General features: G+C 42.4%; 1 protein-coding gene across 8 annotated transcripts in view; it reads right to left on the bottom strand.

The window, feature by feature from the left end:
* Nucleotides 1–20,458, bottom strand: part of LIMCH1 (LIM and calponin homology domains 1) — a 339,570-nt gene that overhangs the window by 204,079 nt on the left and 115,033 nt on the right. For all 8 annotated transcript variants that reach the window (XM_024928494.4, XM_034958502.4, XM_034958506.4 and 5 more), the window contains exon 2: nucleotides 1,591–1,661. In XM_024928494.4, coding sequence (XP_024784262.3) covers nucleotides 1,591–1,661 — 71 coding nt within the window. The remainder of the gene's footprint in view (nucleotides 1–1,590; nucleotides 1,662–20,458) is intronic.

Raw genomic sequence — 20,458 nt, 5'->3', positions numbered from 1 at the left:
TAAACAAAAATTGGAACAAAGACCCACTTCAGTTGAACCAACATGGTCTGCATGAATTAGATCAGATTTTGGCTAGTCTGTTAATATCAGGAGAGAGCTAAGCCCAGAATCATGGGAAAAGCAAGTGGTAGAACAGAGGGAAAGAGTTCAGAGCCTGACTGGCTTGCATCCACTGAGCTTGCATCCACTGAAGTAATTGCAGCTTGCCTAAGAGTTAAGCTCTGATTTAGATGTAATAATGAGAAAAGAGGTGGTGAGGGATATACGAGTAGGGTGGAGAGACTTCGTAGGAAAGAGAATATGGAAACATCAAATAGAAGATACACATTTTTCTTTGAAGAAAGAAGAGCAGTGGGGAGGCAGAAAAAAATGCTGACAGGAGCTGTGTTGAGAGGTTCAACAAAATAGTCAACATTTGTACAGTGCTGCATAATCTTTGAAAGTGCCTCACTCACTCTATCCTTTTGAAGCTCATAAAAAGCCTACAAAATAGAGTTATAAATTTTTTATTATGATTTTAGAAAAAAATGAGACTTGGGGTGATTAAATGATTTAGGGGTAAAGTAAGAACATCAATCTCTAGTCCACAGGCTCCAAACCCACACTCCTTCCGTGTCATCATTGGATCCCAAGCAATATTCTGAAAGTTGCCAAAAACAGGAGTTTATTCTATGTGATTCCACTGAAATCAAGTATAAGAGAAGGCAAAATAGATGCTACTGTGATAGAGATTAGAACAGTGCTTGTCTCCAGGGGCTTGAGATTGAGTGAGAAGGGGCATGAGGAAACTTTTTGTTTCATATCTTGATTAGGTTACATACATGTACACATCTTTCAATACCCATTAGATTGTACAGTTAGGAGCTGTGTGTTTCATTGTATGTATATTTCACCTCAATAAAACAAAAATCAGTATTGAAATCACAAAACCTGTTAAATAAATGCAAATTTTGAAATCTTGAAATTTACGTCTATCCATAAATCTTGAAATTTATGTCTTTATAAGTATGAAGGCTCTGCTTATTTTGTATCTAGAGCTACTTCACAGGAGCCCTGAATTCTTTAAAACACAAAAATTAAACACTGTAGTTATTGTTCACATTTAAATTTTGCCAACAGCACAGATTAAACATATTCGAAATACACCAGTGAAACAGGCAAAGTGAGGAGCATTACCTGGCATGTTTTAAGATGTTGTAAGTATATAGAAGCACTGTTTTATTTTGGCACAAGCTGCTTTTGTTTGGGATTTAAAAGGGGAGAAAAGTTTTACTTTTACCACAATTAGGTCCACCCTTACAATTACATGGGCTCAAATTGATGCACAGTGAAAGATTATTGGAGCTGAACAGCAGCTACCAGATGCTCTTTCTCTGTCTTGTTTGCAGTTGCCACAGTCCCCACCACTCCCTACTGGCACACCAAGGCTCCCACACTGACTTGTGTTTCTTGTCTAGCCCAGGGATTTTTTGAGTTTCAGATTCAAACTGTGAATAAATTCAAAACAAAACACTAAAAGTCTTACAGCCAAACTGGATAGTATTAATGATGTTTTTTGAATAAAACCAACTGAATATAGGCTATACTTACTCGCAGAGGAGGATTCCATTTTCTAAACCTGTCCGAAAATCTTTATCACCAAAACTTCTGCCAGTTACTTGCTGCAAAAAAGAAAAGAAAAAGAGCACATAAGTTTTTCTTTTTTAATCAAGAAGTCCAATCATATATATATGTGTGTGTGTATGTGTGTGTACATATATATAACTATGTATGTGTATATATGTATATGTGTATGTATGTGTATGTGTATGTATGTATATATGTATGTATGTGTATATATGTATGTGTATGTATGTATATGTGTATGTATGTATGTATGTGTATATATATGCATGTGTGTATCTATATAATTATATATATATATAATTTTTTTTCAAGAATCTTGAAAAAACGGGTGGCATTCCAAGAATGGGAAAATCTGTTAGGCCTGAATTTCCTTCCCATGTGTAGCTTTGCCTAGATCAGCTAAAGTTAAATTTAGACCATTTCTTTGAAGCCTTTTTTTCTATTTACTACCTTAAACAATATCTACCCTTCTTGATAAGAATTTCTTACTTTTGGGGGTTTGGGCACAATAAGTCAAGGCCACAGTCTCTTTCATCCAGAGGATCCACCCCATGCACACTTTCAAAAAAGCCTGGGGAAAGCACACCTGAGGATAAAGTCCTTATTTACTGAAACCTCCAGGGACTGAGGGAGAAGAGGATATGGATGTCTAATCTCAAGGGACTAACATCAAGATGGGAAGATTAAAGCCAATATCCATTAACAATATGGCATAAAAGAGAAAAAATTAAAAGCTGGGAAAGAATAATTGTCTGACAGCACAGGATTGATAGCCACTCTTGGTGCCTCTGGCTCTCAGCAGCCCTGTGGCCTAGGCACCAGGGAGACATTTGTTCATGTGTTCATTCAGTAAATATGTATTGAGCACCTAAAATATACCAGGTAAGTATACAGGCATCCCTCAATATCCATGGGGGAATGGTTTCAAAACCCATCTCAGCTACCAAAATCTGTGAATGCTCAAGTCTCTGATAAAAAATGTGTAGTATTTGCATATAACCTATGCACATCTTCCAGTACACGTAGAATCATCTCCAGATTACACTGCATAATATAATATAAATGCTATATAAATAGTTGTTACACTGTATTGTTTAGGAAATAATGACAACAAAAACAGATGCTTTTCTTTTTTTAATATTTTTGGTCCACAGTTGGTTGAACCCACAAATGTAGAACTCATGGATACGGAAGCCTGACTTGACTATAAACCCTAAAGCAACCTCTAAAATAGCAAAATAAAGTTATAGCTAACAAACCAAGAAAGGAGATAAAATTGATCATAAAAAATACTAACAATTTAAGAAGCAACAAAAAAGGGAAAGGGGAACAAAGAACAGAAGGAGCAAATAGAAAAACAATAGATTATAGACTTAAACCTGACCATGTCAATACTTACCTTAAATATAAATGGTTTAAACATCCCCAATTAAAAGACAGAGATTGTCAGAATGGCTGAAAAAGCAGGATCCAACAACTATGTACTGTCTACAGAAATGCACTTTAAATATAAAGACACAAAAAAGTTAAATAAAAGAATAAAATAAGATATACCATGATAACACTAATCAAAAGAAAGCTGGATTAACCATATATATATGGTTATATGTAAATCATTGTTACACTGTATTGTTTAGGAAATAATTTTTTTCCAGGAAAGTCTGATATAACTATATATCAGACAAAGAAACTTTCAGAAGAAAAATAACAACAGAAATAAAATCATTTGATAATGATAAAGAGGTTCACTAATCAGGAAGATGTAAGAATCCTAAACATTCATACACCTAATTAAAAAGCTTCAAAATATGCAAGCCAAAACAGATAGAACTATACAGAGAAATGGACATATCCACAAATAGATTCAGAGATTTATATATCTCTCTTCAATAATTGACAGGACAAGTAGAGAGAAAAATCAATAATGCTATAGAAGACTTGACCAACACTATCTACCAAATAGACCTAAATGACATTTCTAGAATATTCCACCCTAAAACTGCAGAATGTACATTTTTTTAAGTTCACAGTGAGCATTTATGAAGACAGTCCAAATTCTGAGTCAGAACGCAAATCTCAATACACTTAAAAGAATTCATGAGAGCCGAAAAGAAAGGGAGAAAGTCCCTCTCCCTCTCCCTCCTCTCCCTCCTCTCCCTCCTCTCCCTCTCCCTCTGGTCTCCCTCTCTTGCAGAGCCTCTCCCTCTTTCTACGGTCTCCCTCTCTTGCGGAGCCTGGACTGTACTGCCATGATCTCGGCTCGCTGCAACCTCCCTGCCTCGGGCTCCGGTGATTCTCCTGCCTCGGCCTGCCCAGTGCCTGGGATTCCAGGCACGCGCCGCCACTCCTGACTGGTTTTTGTATTTTTGATGGAGACGGGGTTTCGCCGTGTTGACCGGACTGGTCTCCAGCTCCTGGCCTCGGGTGATCTGCCCGCCTCGGCCTCCCCAGGTGCTGGGATTGCAGACGGAGTCTCGCTCACTCAATGCTCAATGTTGCCCAGGCTGGAGTGCAGTGGCGTGATCTCGGCTGGCTACAACCTCCATCTCCCAGCCGCCTGCCTTGGCCTCCCAAAGTGCTAAGATTACAGCCTCTGCCCGCCCACCACCCCGTCTAGGAAGTGAGCAGCATCTCTGCCTGGCCGCCCATCATCTGGGATGTGAGGAGCCCCTCTGCCCGGCCGCCCCGTCTGGGAAGTGAGGAGCACCTCTGCCCAGCTGCCATCCCATCTAGGAAGTGAGGAGCGCCTCTGCCCAGCCGCCCCATCTGGGAGGAAGTGAGGAGCGCCTCTGCCCAGCTGCCCCAAATGGGAAGTGAGGAGCGCCTCTGCCTGGCCGCCCCGTCTGGGAGGAAGTGAGGAGCGCCTCTGCCCGGCTGCCCCGTCTGGAAGGAAGTGAGGAGCGCCTCTGCCCAGCTGCCCCGAATGGGAAGTGAGGAGCGCCTCTGCCTGGCCACCCCGTCTGGGAGGAAGTGAGGAGCGCCTCTGCCCGGCCGCCCCATCTGGGAGGAAGTGAGGAGCGCCTCTGCCTGGCTGCCCCCTCTGGGAAGTGAGGAGTGCCTCTGCCCGGCCACCCCATCTGGGAGGAAGTGAGGAGCGCCTCTGCCCGGCTGCCCCAAATGGGAAGTGAGGAGCGCCTCTGCCTGGCCGCCCCCTCTGGGAAGTGAGGAGCGCCTCTGCCCGGCCGCCCCATCTGGGAGGAAGTGAGGAGCGCCTCTGCCCAGCTACCCCAAATGGGAAGTGAGGAGCGCCTCTGCCTGGCTGCCCCCTCTGGGAAGTGAGGAGCGCCTCTGCCCGGCTGCCCCGTCTGGGAGGAAGTGAGAAGCGCCTCTGCCCGGCTGCCCCGAATGGGAAATGACGAGCGCCTCTGCCTGGCCGCCCCCGTCTGGGAAGTGAGGAGCGCCGCTGCCCGGCCACCACCCCATCTAGGAAGTGAGGAGCGTCTCTGCCTGGCCGCCCCATCTGGGAAGTGAGGAGCGCCTCTGCCCAATCGCCACCCCATCTAGGAAGTGAGAAGCATCTCTGCCTGACCGCCCATTGTCTGGGATGTGAGGAGCGCCTCTGCCCGGCCGCCCAGTCTGGGATGTGAGGAGCCCCTCTGCCTGGCCACTCCGTCTGGGAAGTGAGGAGCGCCTCTGCCTGGTCGCCACCCCATCTAGGAAGTGAGGGGCACCTCTGCCCAGCCGCCCTTCGTCTGGGAGGTGGGGAGTGCCTCTGCCCGGCCGCTCCGTCGGGGAAGTGGGCACCTCTGCCCGGCTGCCCTGTCTGGGAGGTGAGGGGCGTCTCTGCCCGGCCGCCCCGTCTGGGAGGTGAGGAGCACCTCTGCCCGGCTGCCCCGTCTGGGAGGTGGAGAGTGCCTCTGCCCAGCCACCCATCGTCTAGGAGGTGAGGAGCGCCTCTGCCCAGCCATCCCATCTGGGATATGGGGAGCGCCTCTGCCCGGCCGCCCTGTCTGGGAAGTGAGGAGCGCCTCTGCCCAGCCACCCCATCTGGGAAGTGGGGGGCACCTCTGCCTGGCCGCTCTTCGTCTGGGAGGTGGGGAGCGCCTCTGCCCGGCCGCCCCGTCTGGGAGGTGGGGAGCGCCTCTGCCTGGCCACCCCGTCTGGGAGGTGAGGAGCACCTCTGCCTGGCCACCCATCATCTGGGATGTGAGGAGTGCCTCTGCCCGGCCGCCACCCCGTCTGGGAGGTGAGGAGCGCCTCTGTCCGGCCACCACCCTGTCTGGGAAGTGAGGTGCACCTCTGCCCAGCCACCCCATCTGGGAAGTGAGGAGCGCCTCTGCCCGGCCGCCCAGTCTGGGAAGTGAGGAGTGCCTCTGCCCGGCCGCCCCCTCTGGTAAGTGAGGAGCGCCTCTGCCAGGCCGCCCCATCTGGGAAGTGTACCCAACAGCTCCGAAGAGACAGCGACCATCGAGAACGGGCCATGATGACGATGGCGGTTTTGTCAAAAAGAAAAGGGGGAAATGTGGGGAAAAGAAAGAGAGATCAGATTGTTACTGTGTCTGTGTAGAAAGAAGTAGACATAGGAGACTCCATTTTGTTCTGTACTAAGAAAAATTCTTCTGCCTTGGGATGCTGTTAATCTATAACCTTACCCCCAACCACGTGCTCTCTGAAACATGTGCTGTGTCAACTCAGGGTTAAATGGTTTAAGGGCGGTGCAAGATGTGCTTTGTTAAACAGATGCTTGAAGACAGCATGCTCGTTAAGAGTCATCACCACTCCCTAATCTCAAGTACCCAGGGACACAAACAGGGCGGAAGGCCGCAGGGACCTCTGCCTAGGAAAACCAGAGACCTTTGTTCTCATGTTTATCTGCTGACCTTCTCTCCACTATTATCCTATGACCCTGCCACATCCCCCTCTCTGAGAAACACCAAAGAATGATCAATAAATAAATTAAAAAAGGGAGAAAGAAAAAGAAAGAAAGAAAAAAATAGCAGCAGAGCCTACAGCTGACTCTCCAATAACACAGGTTTGAACTGTGTGGGTCCACTTACGCATGGATTAAAAGTGACACTGAGTGTGCTTGCCTTTCCTGCCTCTCTTTCTATTTGCTCCATCTCTTCTGTCTCTGCCACCTTTGAGACAGCGAGACCAACCCCTCCTCCTCCTCAGTCTACCCCATATGAAGATGAGGATGAATACCTTTATGATAATCCACTTCCCCTTAATGAATAGTAAGTAGATTTTCTGTCCCTTATGATTTTTAATAACATTTTTTCTCTAGCTTACTTTATTAAAAGAGTACAGTATACAATATATATGACATATACAATATTTGTTAATTGACTATGTTATTGATAAGGCTTCTGATCAACAGTAGACTGCTAGTAAAGTTTTTGTGGACTCAAAATTAAACATGAATTTTCTACTGAATGGGGAGTTGATGCCTCTGAACCTTGCATTGTTCAAGGGTCAACTATATATATATATTTTTTCAAGTGCCCATGTAACTCTCACTAGATAACTCATAGCCTTGGAAATACAATGAACTACATAAATTTAAAAAATAAAAAAATAAAAAAAAGAATTCATACAAAATATGTTATCTGATTGCAATGGAATTAAATTCTAAGCTAATAACAGAAATATCACTGGAAAATCCCCAAATATTTTTAAACTAAATAACATAATTCTTAATAACCCACTGATCAAAGAAGAAATCAAAAAGAAATTACAATGTATTTTGTAGTGAAAGAATATGACAATATCAAAATGTATGGGAAGACACTAAGGCAGTATTTAGGGTAAAGAAATGCCCAAAATGCCCATATCAGAAAAGATCATCTCAAATCAATGAATTGTGCTTTATCTCATCAAATTAAGGCCACATTAAGTGAAGAAAGGGGGAAAACTCAGGAGTGAAATCAATCAGATACAAAACTGAAAAACAATAGGGAAAAATCAAAGAAACCAAAAGCTGGTGGGGGGTTTTGTGAGATCAATAAAATTTAGAAACCTTTGGCTACATTAGTAAACTCTTAGCCAATAAAATTAGTAACCCTTTTGTTTTTAGTCAAAAAAGAAAGAAGGCAGAAATTACTGATATCAAGAATGACAGCAATGACATTATTACAGATACTGTAGATACTAAAAGGATAACAAATAAATTTGTCAACTTAGATGAACTTGATAAATCCCTTGACACGAACAGCCATAGTTCACTCAACAAAGACATAGAAAGATACCCTTCTCACAAAGAAAATGTCAGGCCCAGAAGGCTTACCTAATAAACATATCAAATATTTAAGGAAGAAATAATGCAATTCTACACAAACTCTTCCAGATAATTGAAAAGGTAAGAATACTTCCCAATTCATTTTACTAGGTTAGTATTACCCTGATATCAAAACCAGACAGATATTACAAGACACATACACAGAAAATATGCCAAAATGGTATTTCTTCACAATGGAATCATATATGACTTTTACTTTACTTTTTAAATTTTTCAATATTTTCCTAAAACTTTCTACTATATATATTACTTTAACCATCAGAAAAATCAAACAGGACTTTTTGTTACAAAAAAAATCTAAAGAAACTAAATGGTCTCAATTTTTCCTTATAAACCAAAGTTTAAATTCTATCATAAAACATGCTCATTAACCACTCCCACTATGTAATGTTACAAACAATTATTTTGTTAGTATCCTCTCATTCTTATTTGAGGGAGGGTAAGAAAATGAATTTTAAAAAGTCATTCTTAACAGTTTATGAATATCAAGTTTTCCCAAAATAAAGAAATTAAGAAAGATCCCATTTAAAAAGCTAATATTTTAAACATAGACTTTAAACATATTGGCATTTTTTTCCCAGAATCTGTCCATGATTTGTCTGCCACTGATGGGTCATCTGTCAGAATGATTTACATTTTGGAAACATCACTAAGCCTCTCTATAATACTAACTTTGTTCACCAAGAAGTGATTGGAAAGGTTCTAAAACATTTTTTCATACGTCTTTACATTTTTGTCAAAAGCATTATGTTCTAGTGAAAACAGTGCCAACACTGACAGCCCAACAAAGTTTAGCTACATTTATTTCAGAATCTCTGGTTCAGTTTACCTAGGCCTTTCTCCATGTATTGAGCAATGATGATGAGCAGGATCTAGAGATAGAACCACAGATGAACTGTGGCCACTGTGTGCAGGAAGCTCACCGATTGCTGAGAAAAGCAATCTAAACTCTTATGATAAATACAAGATAACATAACATAACATAAGAATCCATAGAAAAAAAAAAAGCACTTTGGGAGGCCAAGGCGGGCAGATCAGGAGGTCAGGAGATTGAGACCATCCTGGCTAACACGGTGAAACCCCGTCTCTACTAAAAATACAAAAAATTAGCTGGGCGCGGTGGCGGATGCCTGTAGTCCCAGCTGCTGGGGAGGCTGAGGCAGGAGAATGGCGTGAACCCAGGAGGCGGAGCTTGCAGTGAGCCCAGATCACACCACTGCACCCCAGCCTGGGCGACAGAGCGAGACCCCATCTCAAAAAAAAAAAAAAAAAAAGAATATAAAAACATTGGTGCCCCACATACAACCTAAATTGTTCATGTACCACTTAAAATTATCTTAGTATGTAATGCATAGCCACTGAAAATTTTCAAGTAGAGGTTGATACAATAATCTAAAAGTCAGTCTGCTAATCAAAAGTCCCCCAAGATGTAGTCTGATCAAATTCAATTTCTTAGACCCAATTCTGGGAATAGGCACCATGTGTTTGCAGGAAGATGCTAGTTTCCACCTCTGTTCCTCCTCCTCTGCTCTCTGTTGTCCCTCTCCCACGCCCATTAGGACCGAGCATGGTCTTCACACTGCTCTCCACCGATTCAAATGCCATCCATTCCATCTATTTAGGATAGATGCACTTGGATCTTTGTTAGGAGGATCAACAGCTGTACAGACTGCGGAAATTCAATAAGGACCAAGCCACTGAAAATTTGGCCCTTAGACCAGTAGCAGCAGCATCTTCACCTGCAATTCATGTTAGAAACACAGATTCTCGGCCGGGCGTGGTGGCTCACACCTGTAATCCCAGCACTTTGGGAGTCCGAGGCAGGTGGATCACAAGGTCAAGAGTTCAAGACCAGCCTGGCCAACATGGTGAAACCCCATCTCTACTAAAAATACAATATATATATGTACGTGTGTGTATATATATATGTGTGTGTGTGTGTGTGTGTGTATATGTATGTATGTGTGTGTATATATATATATATATATATATATATATATATATATATATCAGCTGGGCGTGGTAGCATGCATCTGTAATCCCAGCTACTTGGGAAGCTGAGGGAGGAGAATCACTTGAACCCAGGAGGCAGGGGTTGCAGTGAGCTGAGATCACACCACTGCACTCCAGCCTGGGCGACAGAGCAAAACTCTGTCTCTGTCTCAAAAGAAAAAAGAAAAAAAGAAAGAAAGAGACAATAGATTCTTAGTGCTCCCATCCCCTCTAAGAACTACTAAATCATAACTGGCATCTTAAAAAGATCCCCATATGATTCCTATGCACAGTACATTTCACAAAGCCCTCACCTCGTATACTAAACTAAGCCAGCAGTTCAGAACCACAGAGGGAAGACCTTCCACTGGAGTCAGGATTTGGGATGGCCTGTCTCAACAACCCCTCTCAGCAACATCTTTATAATATGTTTACAATATCACACATTCTATATACTAACTATAAAGACTGCTAATTCCTGTTCCCCTCATGATAGCATAAGCCATTGCTATAAACAGCAAAACAGCTGCCAAGAATCAACCACCAGTACCAACAGTCCATTTGCAGGGTACATAAAAAGTGACTGCCTTCCCTTACTGTGCCACCTGGATCCTGACTGACGAAGGACTCTCAGTAACTTTCCAGACAAGGCACTGGGCAAACCATCAGCTCATGATCACTCTCCAAAGACACAAGGGCAGGATGGGAAGCTTAGGAGAACGGGAAGCTTAGCAGAGCTCTTAAAAAAGAGCCTGAGATGGAAGTGATGAAGAGAGAGCCCAGGTTCAGAAGCATTCAGGGGCCAGTAGGGGAAAAGCTGCATGCAATGTCAGGAGCACTTCATCAGTCCCCCAAATCCTGCTCTCTCATCCTCTTGATCCTTGCCCATTGATCACTTAATCCTTACAGCTCTATTTTTGCAGCTGTTTAGCCAAAATCTTAAGAGTTATGCTTGACCTCTATCTTTTCACACCTAACCACACCTATCAACAAATCCTGTTGATTCTCCCTTCAGAACTTAGCCAGAATCACTGCTTCTCACTGCCTGCATTCTATTGTCTTTTTCCAAGCCACTGTCATCTTACACCTACATAGGTCAAGGGTCTCCTAACTGGTCTTGCTGCTTCTACCCTTGCCTCCCTTCCATCTATTCTCAAGCCAGCAGCCAGGGTAATCCTGTAAAATTAGATCATGCTACCATTCCACTCAGACCCTCGCTCCAACTCCCATAGCTCCCCATCTCACTCAAGGTTAAGTGAAAGTTCTCATAGTTCCCTAATGGTGAGCAACATAAAACCAAAGGAGTAAACATACAAACACACAAACTAATGGGCATGCATGGACAAAAACTATTGGACACTACTGTCTTAAAGGTGGGCATAATAAACTTCCATATGTATCTCCATTCAAGGGGACCCTCAGAAGTACTTACGGTGGCAATTATGTCACCAACTATGCCCTGTGTGCCTTTCAAGAAAGCCCAATAGCAGATTTTTCTTGCTTTATGCTTTAGGATTAATTCACTAACCAAAATATTTCTTGGAGGGACACGAAGATTAACACTATCCATGAATGGATAATTCACCAAAATCTTGATGATTTTAAAGGAAAAGAAAAGTGTTCATCTGCTTTAGCAGTTACACCAAAAGCAGAAGCAAGAGGAGATTTTAACGTGTCATCACACTATTTTATGGAAGTAATTATTGAGGAAGCTCATCTGTATCCTATTTCCTTTCCACAGGACTAAAAGGTAATTATGTTTCTAAGTTTGTCTATATCAATGGCACTGCTCTGAACCATCCAAATAAGAAACATGGGGGACTTTAAAAAAAACAGTCTAATAAAGAAAACCACACAACTTTATGGCAACATTTTCACAGTGTGTTTACAATGTGATATAAAACACTGTATATGAGTATGCTCCACTCTGCTAATTTCTTTGTAACCATTGTTATTATGTAATAGCCATAAAAAGTCAAAGGCTGCCAAGAATCAGTCTCGCAGCCTGATCATTCCCATTTTTATAAAAGGTATTTTAGAAATATTTTCATTAATCTTTGGTTGTTTTTTGAAAGCAATCTGGTAGACAAACTACAGTCCACTCACAAACTGTCTGAAGAAGAGTTTAAACAAATGTTGACAAACCCTATTATAATGATCTTAAGAGGAGATTCTGTTGGCTGATGAAATAATGGTGCCTAGATTCAAGCAACGGGAACAAAATACTAGATTTAACAGATTTTGGCAACTTTTGAAAGACATGAATATATTCCCTAAATTGTACAAAAGCAGGCACACTTTTCAGAAGACCGTGATTTCCTCCTACAAACACCTCATTAGTTCACTAAAGATAATCTGTAGCTCATTATGCTTACTCTCTTCTGATTTATATTTGACTTAATTCACAAGAAGAACATCTCTGCATATTTTTATACCTAAATTGTGAAATAAAGCAGAACAAAATTTATCTACTTTTGACATTTTCTGAGGAATAAACCCTTTGTGGGATTGCTAGAAACAATCAAATCAAAATTCTACAGAAGTGCTTTGTAAACATTGATGGATCACACTCATGTAAGCCATAATTAGAAATCAACCAATCGATCATTTACCAAATACCTGTTTTATGTCAGTCAGTGTAAAAGGTGTAAGACCAAAATGACAAGATCTGGTCCCAACCCTGTAGAAATCACAGTCCAGGGAAAAAATAAAACATTAGAAAACAATAGATTGATGGAAAAGATGTGTGGTTTTCAATAAATTAATGGAAGAGAGTTACAAGAGCATGGAAGAAGCAATGAACACAAATTGTATAACTGAAGAAATAGCTGAATGATAAGAGCTCACATTCATATCACAACTACAATATGCCCTCTCTGTTCTAAATGCTTGTCACATATTAATTTATTTAAACCTCATAACAACTTTATGGCGTTGGATTATTGCTTCTATTTTAAAGCCAAAGAAATCCAGGCACAGAAAGGTTAAGTAACTTGCCCAAGGGCTCAAAACCAGTAAAAAACAGAGCCTGGATTTAACCCAGGGAATGTGTCTACAGAGTTGATGTCACAGTTAAGCACCCTTTGGTGCAGCATTTGAGCAAAATATTATGGGAGGGCTGAAGAATAAACTCTCTCTCCTAAGACAGTCAGGGAAGGCCCTTGAGCGGCTGACATTTGAGTTGGTCCTGAGATAAGAAGGAATTTCCCAAGGAAGGAGATGAAGTAGGGCGCTCCAGGCAGATACAAAGACCTGTACAAAGGTTTCTTTGAACAAAGACCAAAAGCTTTCAAAGAGCTGAGCACAGGGTTCCCGGCAGGTGGGGATGAGAAGGGTGGTAGGTGATGAGGTGCCAGAGTAGGCATGGTCGAGATGGGGAAGTGCCTTGTGTGCCAGCACTATGGGTGACACCTGAACCCAGAACAAAAGAGACAACCCAGAAGATGGGAGCAAGGGGAGGAGTTCTTTGGTAATCAATTTCCCTATTTCCCACCAATTTCCTACCTCTAAAGAGATTCTTCCAGAATGACATTTTGCTTGTTGCTCCTAACTATCTCTCCGTGGACTCTCCCACTCCTATGTATAGCCAATGATCTCATGGTTGGAATTGCAATGAGACAGGGACCACTGGGGAAGACTTTCCTTTAGAACCACCATCCCTGGCCCCACACCCCCCACCAAAAACATGCCATATCCACACCTATCTTTTCATTTTATCCTGCCAGCTCAAAAGGCAGAAATATATTCTCTCCTTCCTGAACTGGGTTCCTCTGTTAAGGCTCTGGGCCCTATCCCTTCTCATCCCTAGGTCCTGCCTTTGTATGTCAACCTTACCCCTCTATCCACAGCATCCATCATTTCTCTAGTGATAGCATGGCAGTTTCCTCTTTCCCTAAAAACCCTCATTCGATCCAGCCCTTTAATCACTATCCTGTTCTTCTCCTTCCCATCACAGCCCAAACTTCCTATATGAGTATCCTATACCCATTACCCTATCATCATAGCTCAGCCATCTGCAAGCTGTCCTCATTTAACTCACTGAAAATCCTTATACTCTCAGCCCCCCAGCATAAGCTAAATCATCTTAGGCAATTAATGAACTTGTACCAACCCTCAGCTTTCCTAATTAAGACATGCTAATAGAACCTACTCCAAAGGTTTGCATGAAGAATAAATAAATTAATGTCTCTAAAACCCAGATTATATTACCTGCTCCATTGTAAGAGCTCAGGACATTCCATTATCCTTATTGGCAGCAATAATAAAATTGCCATGGATCTCATTCTTGGTTTCTCCCTTTCCAGTCCTTTTTTCAGCTTCCTCCCTGATCTTAAATAAGGCCACGCTTTCCTGGCTCTCCTCTTATATTCTAATATTGTCATACTGTCTAACCCAAAAGACATTTTTCTCATTTGATTGTAACATCACAGAACCATGACAGTCACCCTCTCCCTCCATTTTGGATCCCTTGCCTCTCCCAGTCTTCCCCACCAGCAGACATTCCTGATTTCCTTCTCCTTTCTCCATAAATACTCCTTTCTCCACAGCCTTAGGGACTTCTATGTCATTCTCTTCCTAGCTGTAATTGCAGGCGTTTTTCTCCTCTCTTCGCATCTCTTTTCTTCTCTCTGTACCACCCCTACCTCCTTCCCCGGGTAGTCCCATCCAATCCTATGGCTCTCTACAGCTCACAGATGATGATAACTCACATTTTTACATGTAGTACTGACCTCTGGTCCAGAATCAAGTATCCAATTTCTTAGTCAACATCTCTACTTGGGTACCTAAGAACTATTTCAGGCCAGGCACAGTGGCTCACACCTGTAATCCCAGCACTTTGGGAGGCCAAGGCAGGCAGATCGCATAGGCAGGCAGATTGCTTTAGGCCAGAAGTTGGAGACCAGCCTGGCCAACATGGCGAAACCCCATCTCTACTAAAAATACAAAAATTAGCCAGCCATGGTGGTACACACCTGTAATCCCAGCTATTCAGGAGGCTGAGGCAGAAGAATCGCTTGAACCCAAGAGACCGAGATTGCAGTGAGCTGAGATTGCACCACTGCACTCCAGCCTGGGTGACAGAGAGAGACTCAGTCTCAAAAGAAAAAAAAAAAAAACCAACTATTTCACACTAAGATCAATACCAAAGTCTTAACATCTGTTCCCTACTCCGACCTGTTCCACCTCTGGTCTCCTCCATATCAATGAACAGCACTACCATCTCCCTCCCCCAGTAACACAGAGATACATTCAAACCACCAAGAAGAATAACATTCTCCCCCCAAAATATATTTTAGGTCTGTCCTTTTCTCTCTGTCTCTACGCTATGACACTAGTGTAGGCTCCATCATCTCTCAGCCAGACAACTGCAGTTGCCACCTGAGGGATCTCTCTGCTTCCACTCCAGCCATTCCACAGGCCACCTCCCACATAGCATCCAGGGATCTTTCTAGAGATCCATCTATATCCTTTCTTTATGCTAAAGTTCAGGTTATACGCACAACCCCTATATTTTACAGATGAGGAAAATAATGTCCTGGAAATCAGGTGACTTGCTCAAGGTCATACAACTAGCTAGCAGCAAGGATGAGTCTAGACTCAGTTCTCCTTTCGCCCAGCCCAGGGCTTCACCGCCCCACCATGCTGCATTCTGAAGCCCAACTCTTCTTCCTGTGGCAGTTACACTGCTACACTTTCTTTAATAACAATAGTTCCCTATATCTATTCAGTTTGTGTTGGCAAAGAAACAGCATAGAAGTCCAGCCCTGAGGTTATTTAATCAACATTATCCAACCATAATTCCCTCCAGCACCAGCTCTGAGTGCTTAATATTGAGGATAATAAAATGCAATCTGCAGAATCCATTTATATTTTCATCATGTCATCAGAAAACCAGAAGGCACTGTTTATAGACACAGACTGACAGACTCTACAAAAAAAAAATCTAATTAAGAATACAGCCGATGCTCAAAAGCACCCTGGGAGCATTAAATCCTCTGATCGAGCCCTTGTATGATCTAGATGCAGAAAATGGGTCAGTCCGGAGACATGCGAGTGGCTTTAGCAAAACTGTATTTGCACATCCTTAAGCTGCCCTTGCCTTGCAAAAAGGAAGAACAGAAGCTGCACAGAAAGACAGACAACACTCAGTATGAGCTCTACCACAGCATAAAGCCTTAGTAACTGACTTGAGAGCAGAGAGAAGGAAGACTCTAGAAAGAAAATGGACTAGTGGAGAGCTCGTAGGCTACATGGGTTGCCTCCATTTCCAGGAGCAGAGATGTGCTTTGACCACAGTGCTATTGTTACCTGGGTATCATGTTGCTCCTTGAATAAACGTTTTAGTTGTTGGCTTTTTTTTTGACGGAATCTCACTCTGTCTCCAGGCTGGAGTGCAGAGGCGCAATCTCAGCTCACTGCAACCTCCACCTCCCAGGTTCAAGAGATTCTCCTGCCTCAGCCTCCCGAGTAGCTGGGACTACAGATGCATGCCACCACACCCAGCTAATTTTTGTATTTTTAGTGGAGCCGGGGTTTCACCATGTTGGCCAGGGTGGTCTCGATATCTTGACCTCCTGATCCATCCACCTCGGCCTCCCAAAGTGCTGGGATTACAGGAGTGAGCCACCGCACCCGGCCAGTTCTTGCCTAATTTTGGCAAATCAGTCCATCTAACTGTCAGCTAGCCTTCAGCATAATGAAGTATAAAACCTGTGAATTAGGCAGATCTACATTCCAATTCCAGGTCTGGCCCTTGGGAACTGGACAAATGGCTTCACATCTCTGAGCCTGCTTCCTTTAAAAGATGGTTATGGAAGTCTGACTGACAACAGTCCAACCTGTAGGTTGGAAATCATGGGTAGGAACCATCTAATAGGACACTTAGTACTTACTGAGTGTGCAAAAATGGTAGTTCTATTTTTTTTTCAAGCTTCATATTTAAGGAGAAGAAAATCCATAACTGGAGTGTCTAAATCAGGTGGTTGCAATTTTTGTTCAGAAATGCTGCCCAGCGGAGAGAAAATCTAGTTGAGGCAAATTTGCCACTTCAACGATGGATTTGGGTTTGTAAGTGCTGAGCACAAAATCACACAGGGAAGCCCATGTGATAACCTCCTATACACATTATCTGGGTTAAATGAGACTATGAAGAAACAGTTATGCAAATCCAAAAAATGACACATTGTATAAGAGAACTGGACTTCAAAAAGTTGATGTCATGAAGAAAAGTGGAGGGGTTGCTATTCTAGATAGGAGATTTATGAGACATAATGACCAATTGCAATGTATACTCCTTAATGAGATCCTAGTTTAAAAGAATATTTATAATTAATGTTTTGGGCACATTTGGGGAAAGCTAAATATATACTGGTCATTTGATGATATTAGGGCATCACTGTTCACCTTATTAAGAGTGATGCTGGGCGCGGTGGCTCAGGCCTGTAATCCCAGCATTTTGAAAGGCTGAAGTGAAAGAATTGCTTGAAGCCAAGAATTCGACCAGCCTGGGCAACACAGTGAGACCCCACCTCTATAAAAAAACAAAAAAATTTGGCCGGGTGTGGTGGTACATGCATGTAGACCCAGCTACTTGGGAGGCTGAGGCAAGAGGACAACTTGAGCCAAGAGTTGGAGGCTGCAGTGAGCTGTGATCACAGCACTGTGCTCTAGCCTGGAGGACCAAGTAAAATACTATTTTGAACAAACAAAAAGAGTGATAATGGCACGGTGGTTATATAAGGGAACGGTCTTGCACTTTGGAGATGCATACTAAAATAAATGGAAAGGGTTTTGACATCTATAATTTATTTTGAAATGACCGAAAAAATAATAGAGTGGAATGTGTGTGTAGGAAGCAAATAAAGAAAATTCTAACAATTGTTGAAACTAGGTGGTGGGTATATGGGTCTCTTTGAACCAATCTCCCTCCCCTCCCCTTCCCTTCCCTTTCTTTTTCTTTCTTTTGAATGTTTCAACACATTCACAATAAAACGTTTGGGGGCTAGGGCTGAAAGTAGTTCAACAACCCAGGGAAAATACTCAGGTCAACAACCTGTCCAGTGCCACCTCATTAATTTCTAGGAGTTTTTCATATTTAGTTTCACTAATGACACTCATTTGCCAGTTCACTATTGGTCACTACATTTATGTTCAACTCACTCTTCACCTGCTTACTACATAGAAATGGCACATAACTAGCCATCAAATCGACATGACGTTACCAATGAGGATGGGAAGGAAGAAGGGGTTGAGCCCCTTGGCTTCCTGAGTTCAGGCAAAGAACTAGAACTAGAGGCTCTGCCAAGAACACACAGTCCTGTAACAGTTGTAGAGCTGTCTGATGAAGTGATCGATTTCACTATTTGATATTCTAATAACTGGATAATTTTTAGCTAAGAATCCAAAGTAACCACAAAACTGTTGTATGTCACCAATTCTTGGCATTTAAAAAGGCATCAAACTCAAGTTAGGAAACTACTAGAATTCACCCAAACAAGTTATTAGATTACCAAATGAAAATAAAACATGGTGAAATGCTCAGCATAAAGACAGAATGATCACAGTTCAAACAGCCTATCCTTTAAAAGGGCTTGACTTGGGCAACACAACTATAAAGAAAAGCAAGGAAGTGATCAACAGAAAATGAGAAGAGTGATTTTAGGAAGGAGGGAAGGAGTGATCATTGAGGGATAGCAACAAATGTGCTTCCAGGGTGGTAAAATACTAATTTTTGATTTGAGTAGTCATTACAAGACTGTTCACCTTAAATAATTAGCTAAGCTATGTATTTGTTTCATGTAATTCTCTGTACTTGTGTTACATTTTATAATGAAATAGGTTTTACAGGGAACTGGAAAAATGTAGCTTAACTTGCACAGTAGCTCAACTCCCTTGTTTTTCCCTCTTATAAGAAACAAAGGTATTTTTTTCCACTTAGTTTTACTCAGAAAACACTGTGGTGAGAAATGCTACTTTTAAGAGCTGTTTAGTTCAAATATTACAGAAATACATCTTCATCTACTAATATTCCTCAAGTCCACCATTAAGGTGGTAGCTGTGATCCCCACATGCCTACTTCATGGTATATTTTTAAATGAACACTTAAATCCTGGACAAAGGAACATATATACTGTTTGGTTTTAGGAGGAAAACCCATCATCTTCTAAGAGTTTGTTATTTGAATGGCTCTCAGTGGCACCTGGGGCTGGGACTGACCGTAGTGCCCCTCACCCCTATCCTCTATCAATGGTCCTTTTGTTTGAATCACATAGCTGTGTAGCAACGCCTAGTCAGGATTGGCAAAAACCAAAAGTCAAGACAACTGTGTTCTAGCCACAGTTTTGCTAATAACCAAGGGCTTTCAGCAAATTGCTTCATTTTCTAAGATTACTCTGCACGAATCTACAGGCTCTTCTGAACCCTCTTCTACTCTAGCTTGTCACCTCAAAATAATGATGATGATAATAACAGCATCTTTTATTGAATCTTCATCAACTCGTTTACTCCTCAGCACCCGGTGTGGTAGTCAGAGCTACCACAGCTGCTTACACAGGTTGTCATGGTGGGGGGAACACCCAGCCTGAGCTCTCTTTGCTAAACCACGCAAACTCCTCTGAAGGAAGAGTCCTGTTTTCCTAATTCACATAAAGCTACTGTCTGTACCCAAGCCCATAGAGTCCACCCTGGGAAGCTGCCTTTTCTAATTTACACAAAAGTGCTCAGTGGGCTATCAGGAGCCTGGATATAAGCATTATTATTATCCCTGGTCTCCAGATGAAGAAACAAAAGTACAGACCATTAAGTAATTTGCCCAATTTCCTATAGCTAGCAGGTGGCAGACCCAGGATTCTAAGCTGGGCAGTCTGGCTCCTGACCTGCCCTCCTAGCCAGTGTGCCATGTTGTCTAAATATGTTGCTGATTTCCCCCTATTAACAGTTGAGTTGCAAAGAAAGATCAGACTTCCACTGCCTATGACACCTTCTGCTCTCTTCAATGTGCCTTTTCCTCAAAATGTGTAATAAGAAAATAAACCCCCAAATCCAGAAAAACATCAACACATCTGTGCATTTATTGTCAATTCACTCAACACCAAAGGGGTGAAATAATAACAATCTTTGTCAGGTCCCTGGATTTTTATCTTTGTTTTTAAAAAATCATCACAAGTATCCAAAGAATCCAGCTTGAAATAATCCTATATACAACTCAGTCCCCTATGGAATGAAAAATACATATCCATTAAGGGAGGGTGGAGGGGAACAGAAGGAAGGAAGACAAGATGCCTCATTTAATACCATCAGGCATTTTTGGAACAAAATATTTCCCTACTTATCTTCCTTTGGTTCCTTAGACTTATAAATAATGTATTATGGCAGGAAATCTGTTCTTTTGGCTGGTTTGTGATACAGACAGCAGGTGGTAACCCAGCCCACTAAAATGCCATTCATCACTGAGCATTGCTGATGCGGAGTGTGGTGTTGCCCCGCCAGAGGCAGCAGCAGCCATCTTGGCCTGCACAGGAGTGAACCTTGCTCAGGCTCTGTATTTGGCTCTCCTTACCTCCACCTCCACGAACAACGCCCACAGCAATAAAGAACAAGTGC

The sequence above is a fragment of the Pan paniscus genome, chromosome 3 (assembly GCF_029289425.2).
Source record: "Pan paniscus chromosome 3, NHGRI_mPanPan1-v2.0_pri, whole genome shotgun sequence".
NCBI lineage: Eukaryota > Metazoa > Chordata > Mammalia > Primates > Hominidae > Pan > Pan paniscus.
The sequence above is the reverse complement of the archived record's forward strand: the minus strand, read 5'-3'. Positions and strand labels throughout refer to the sequence as shown.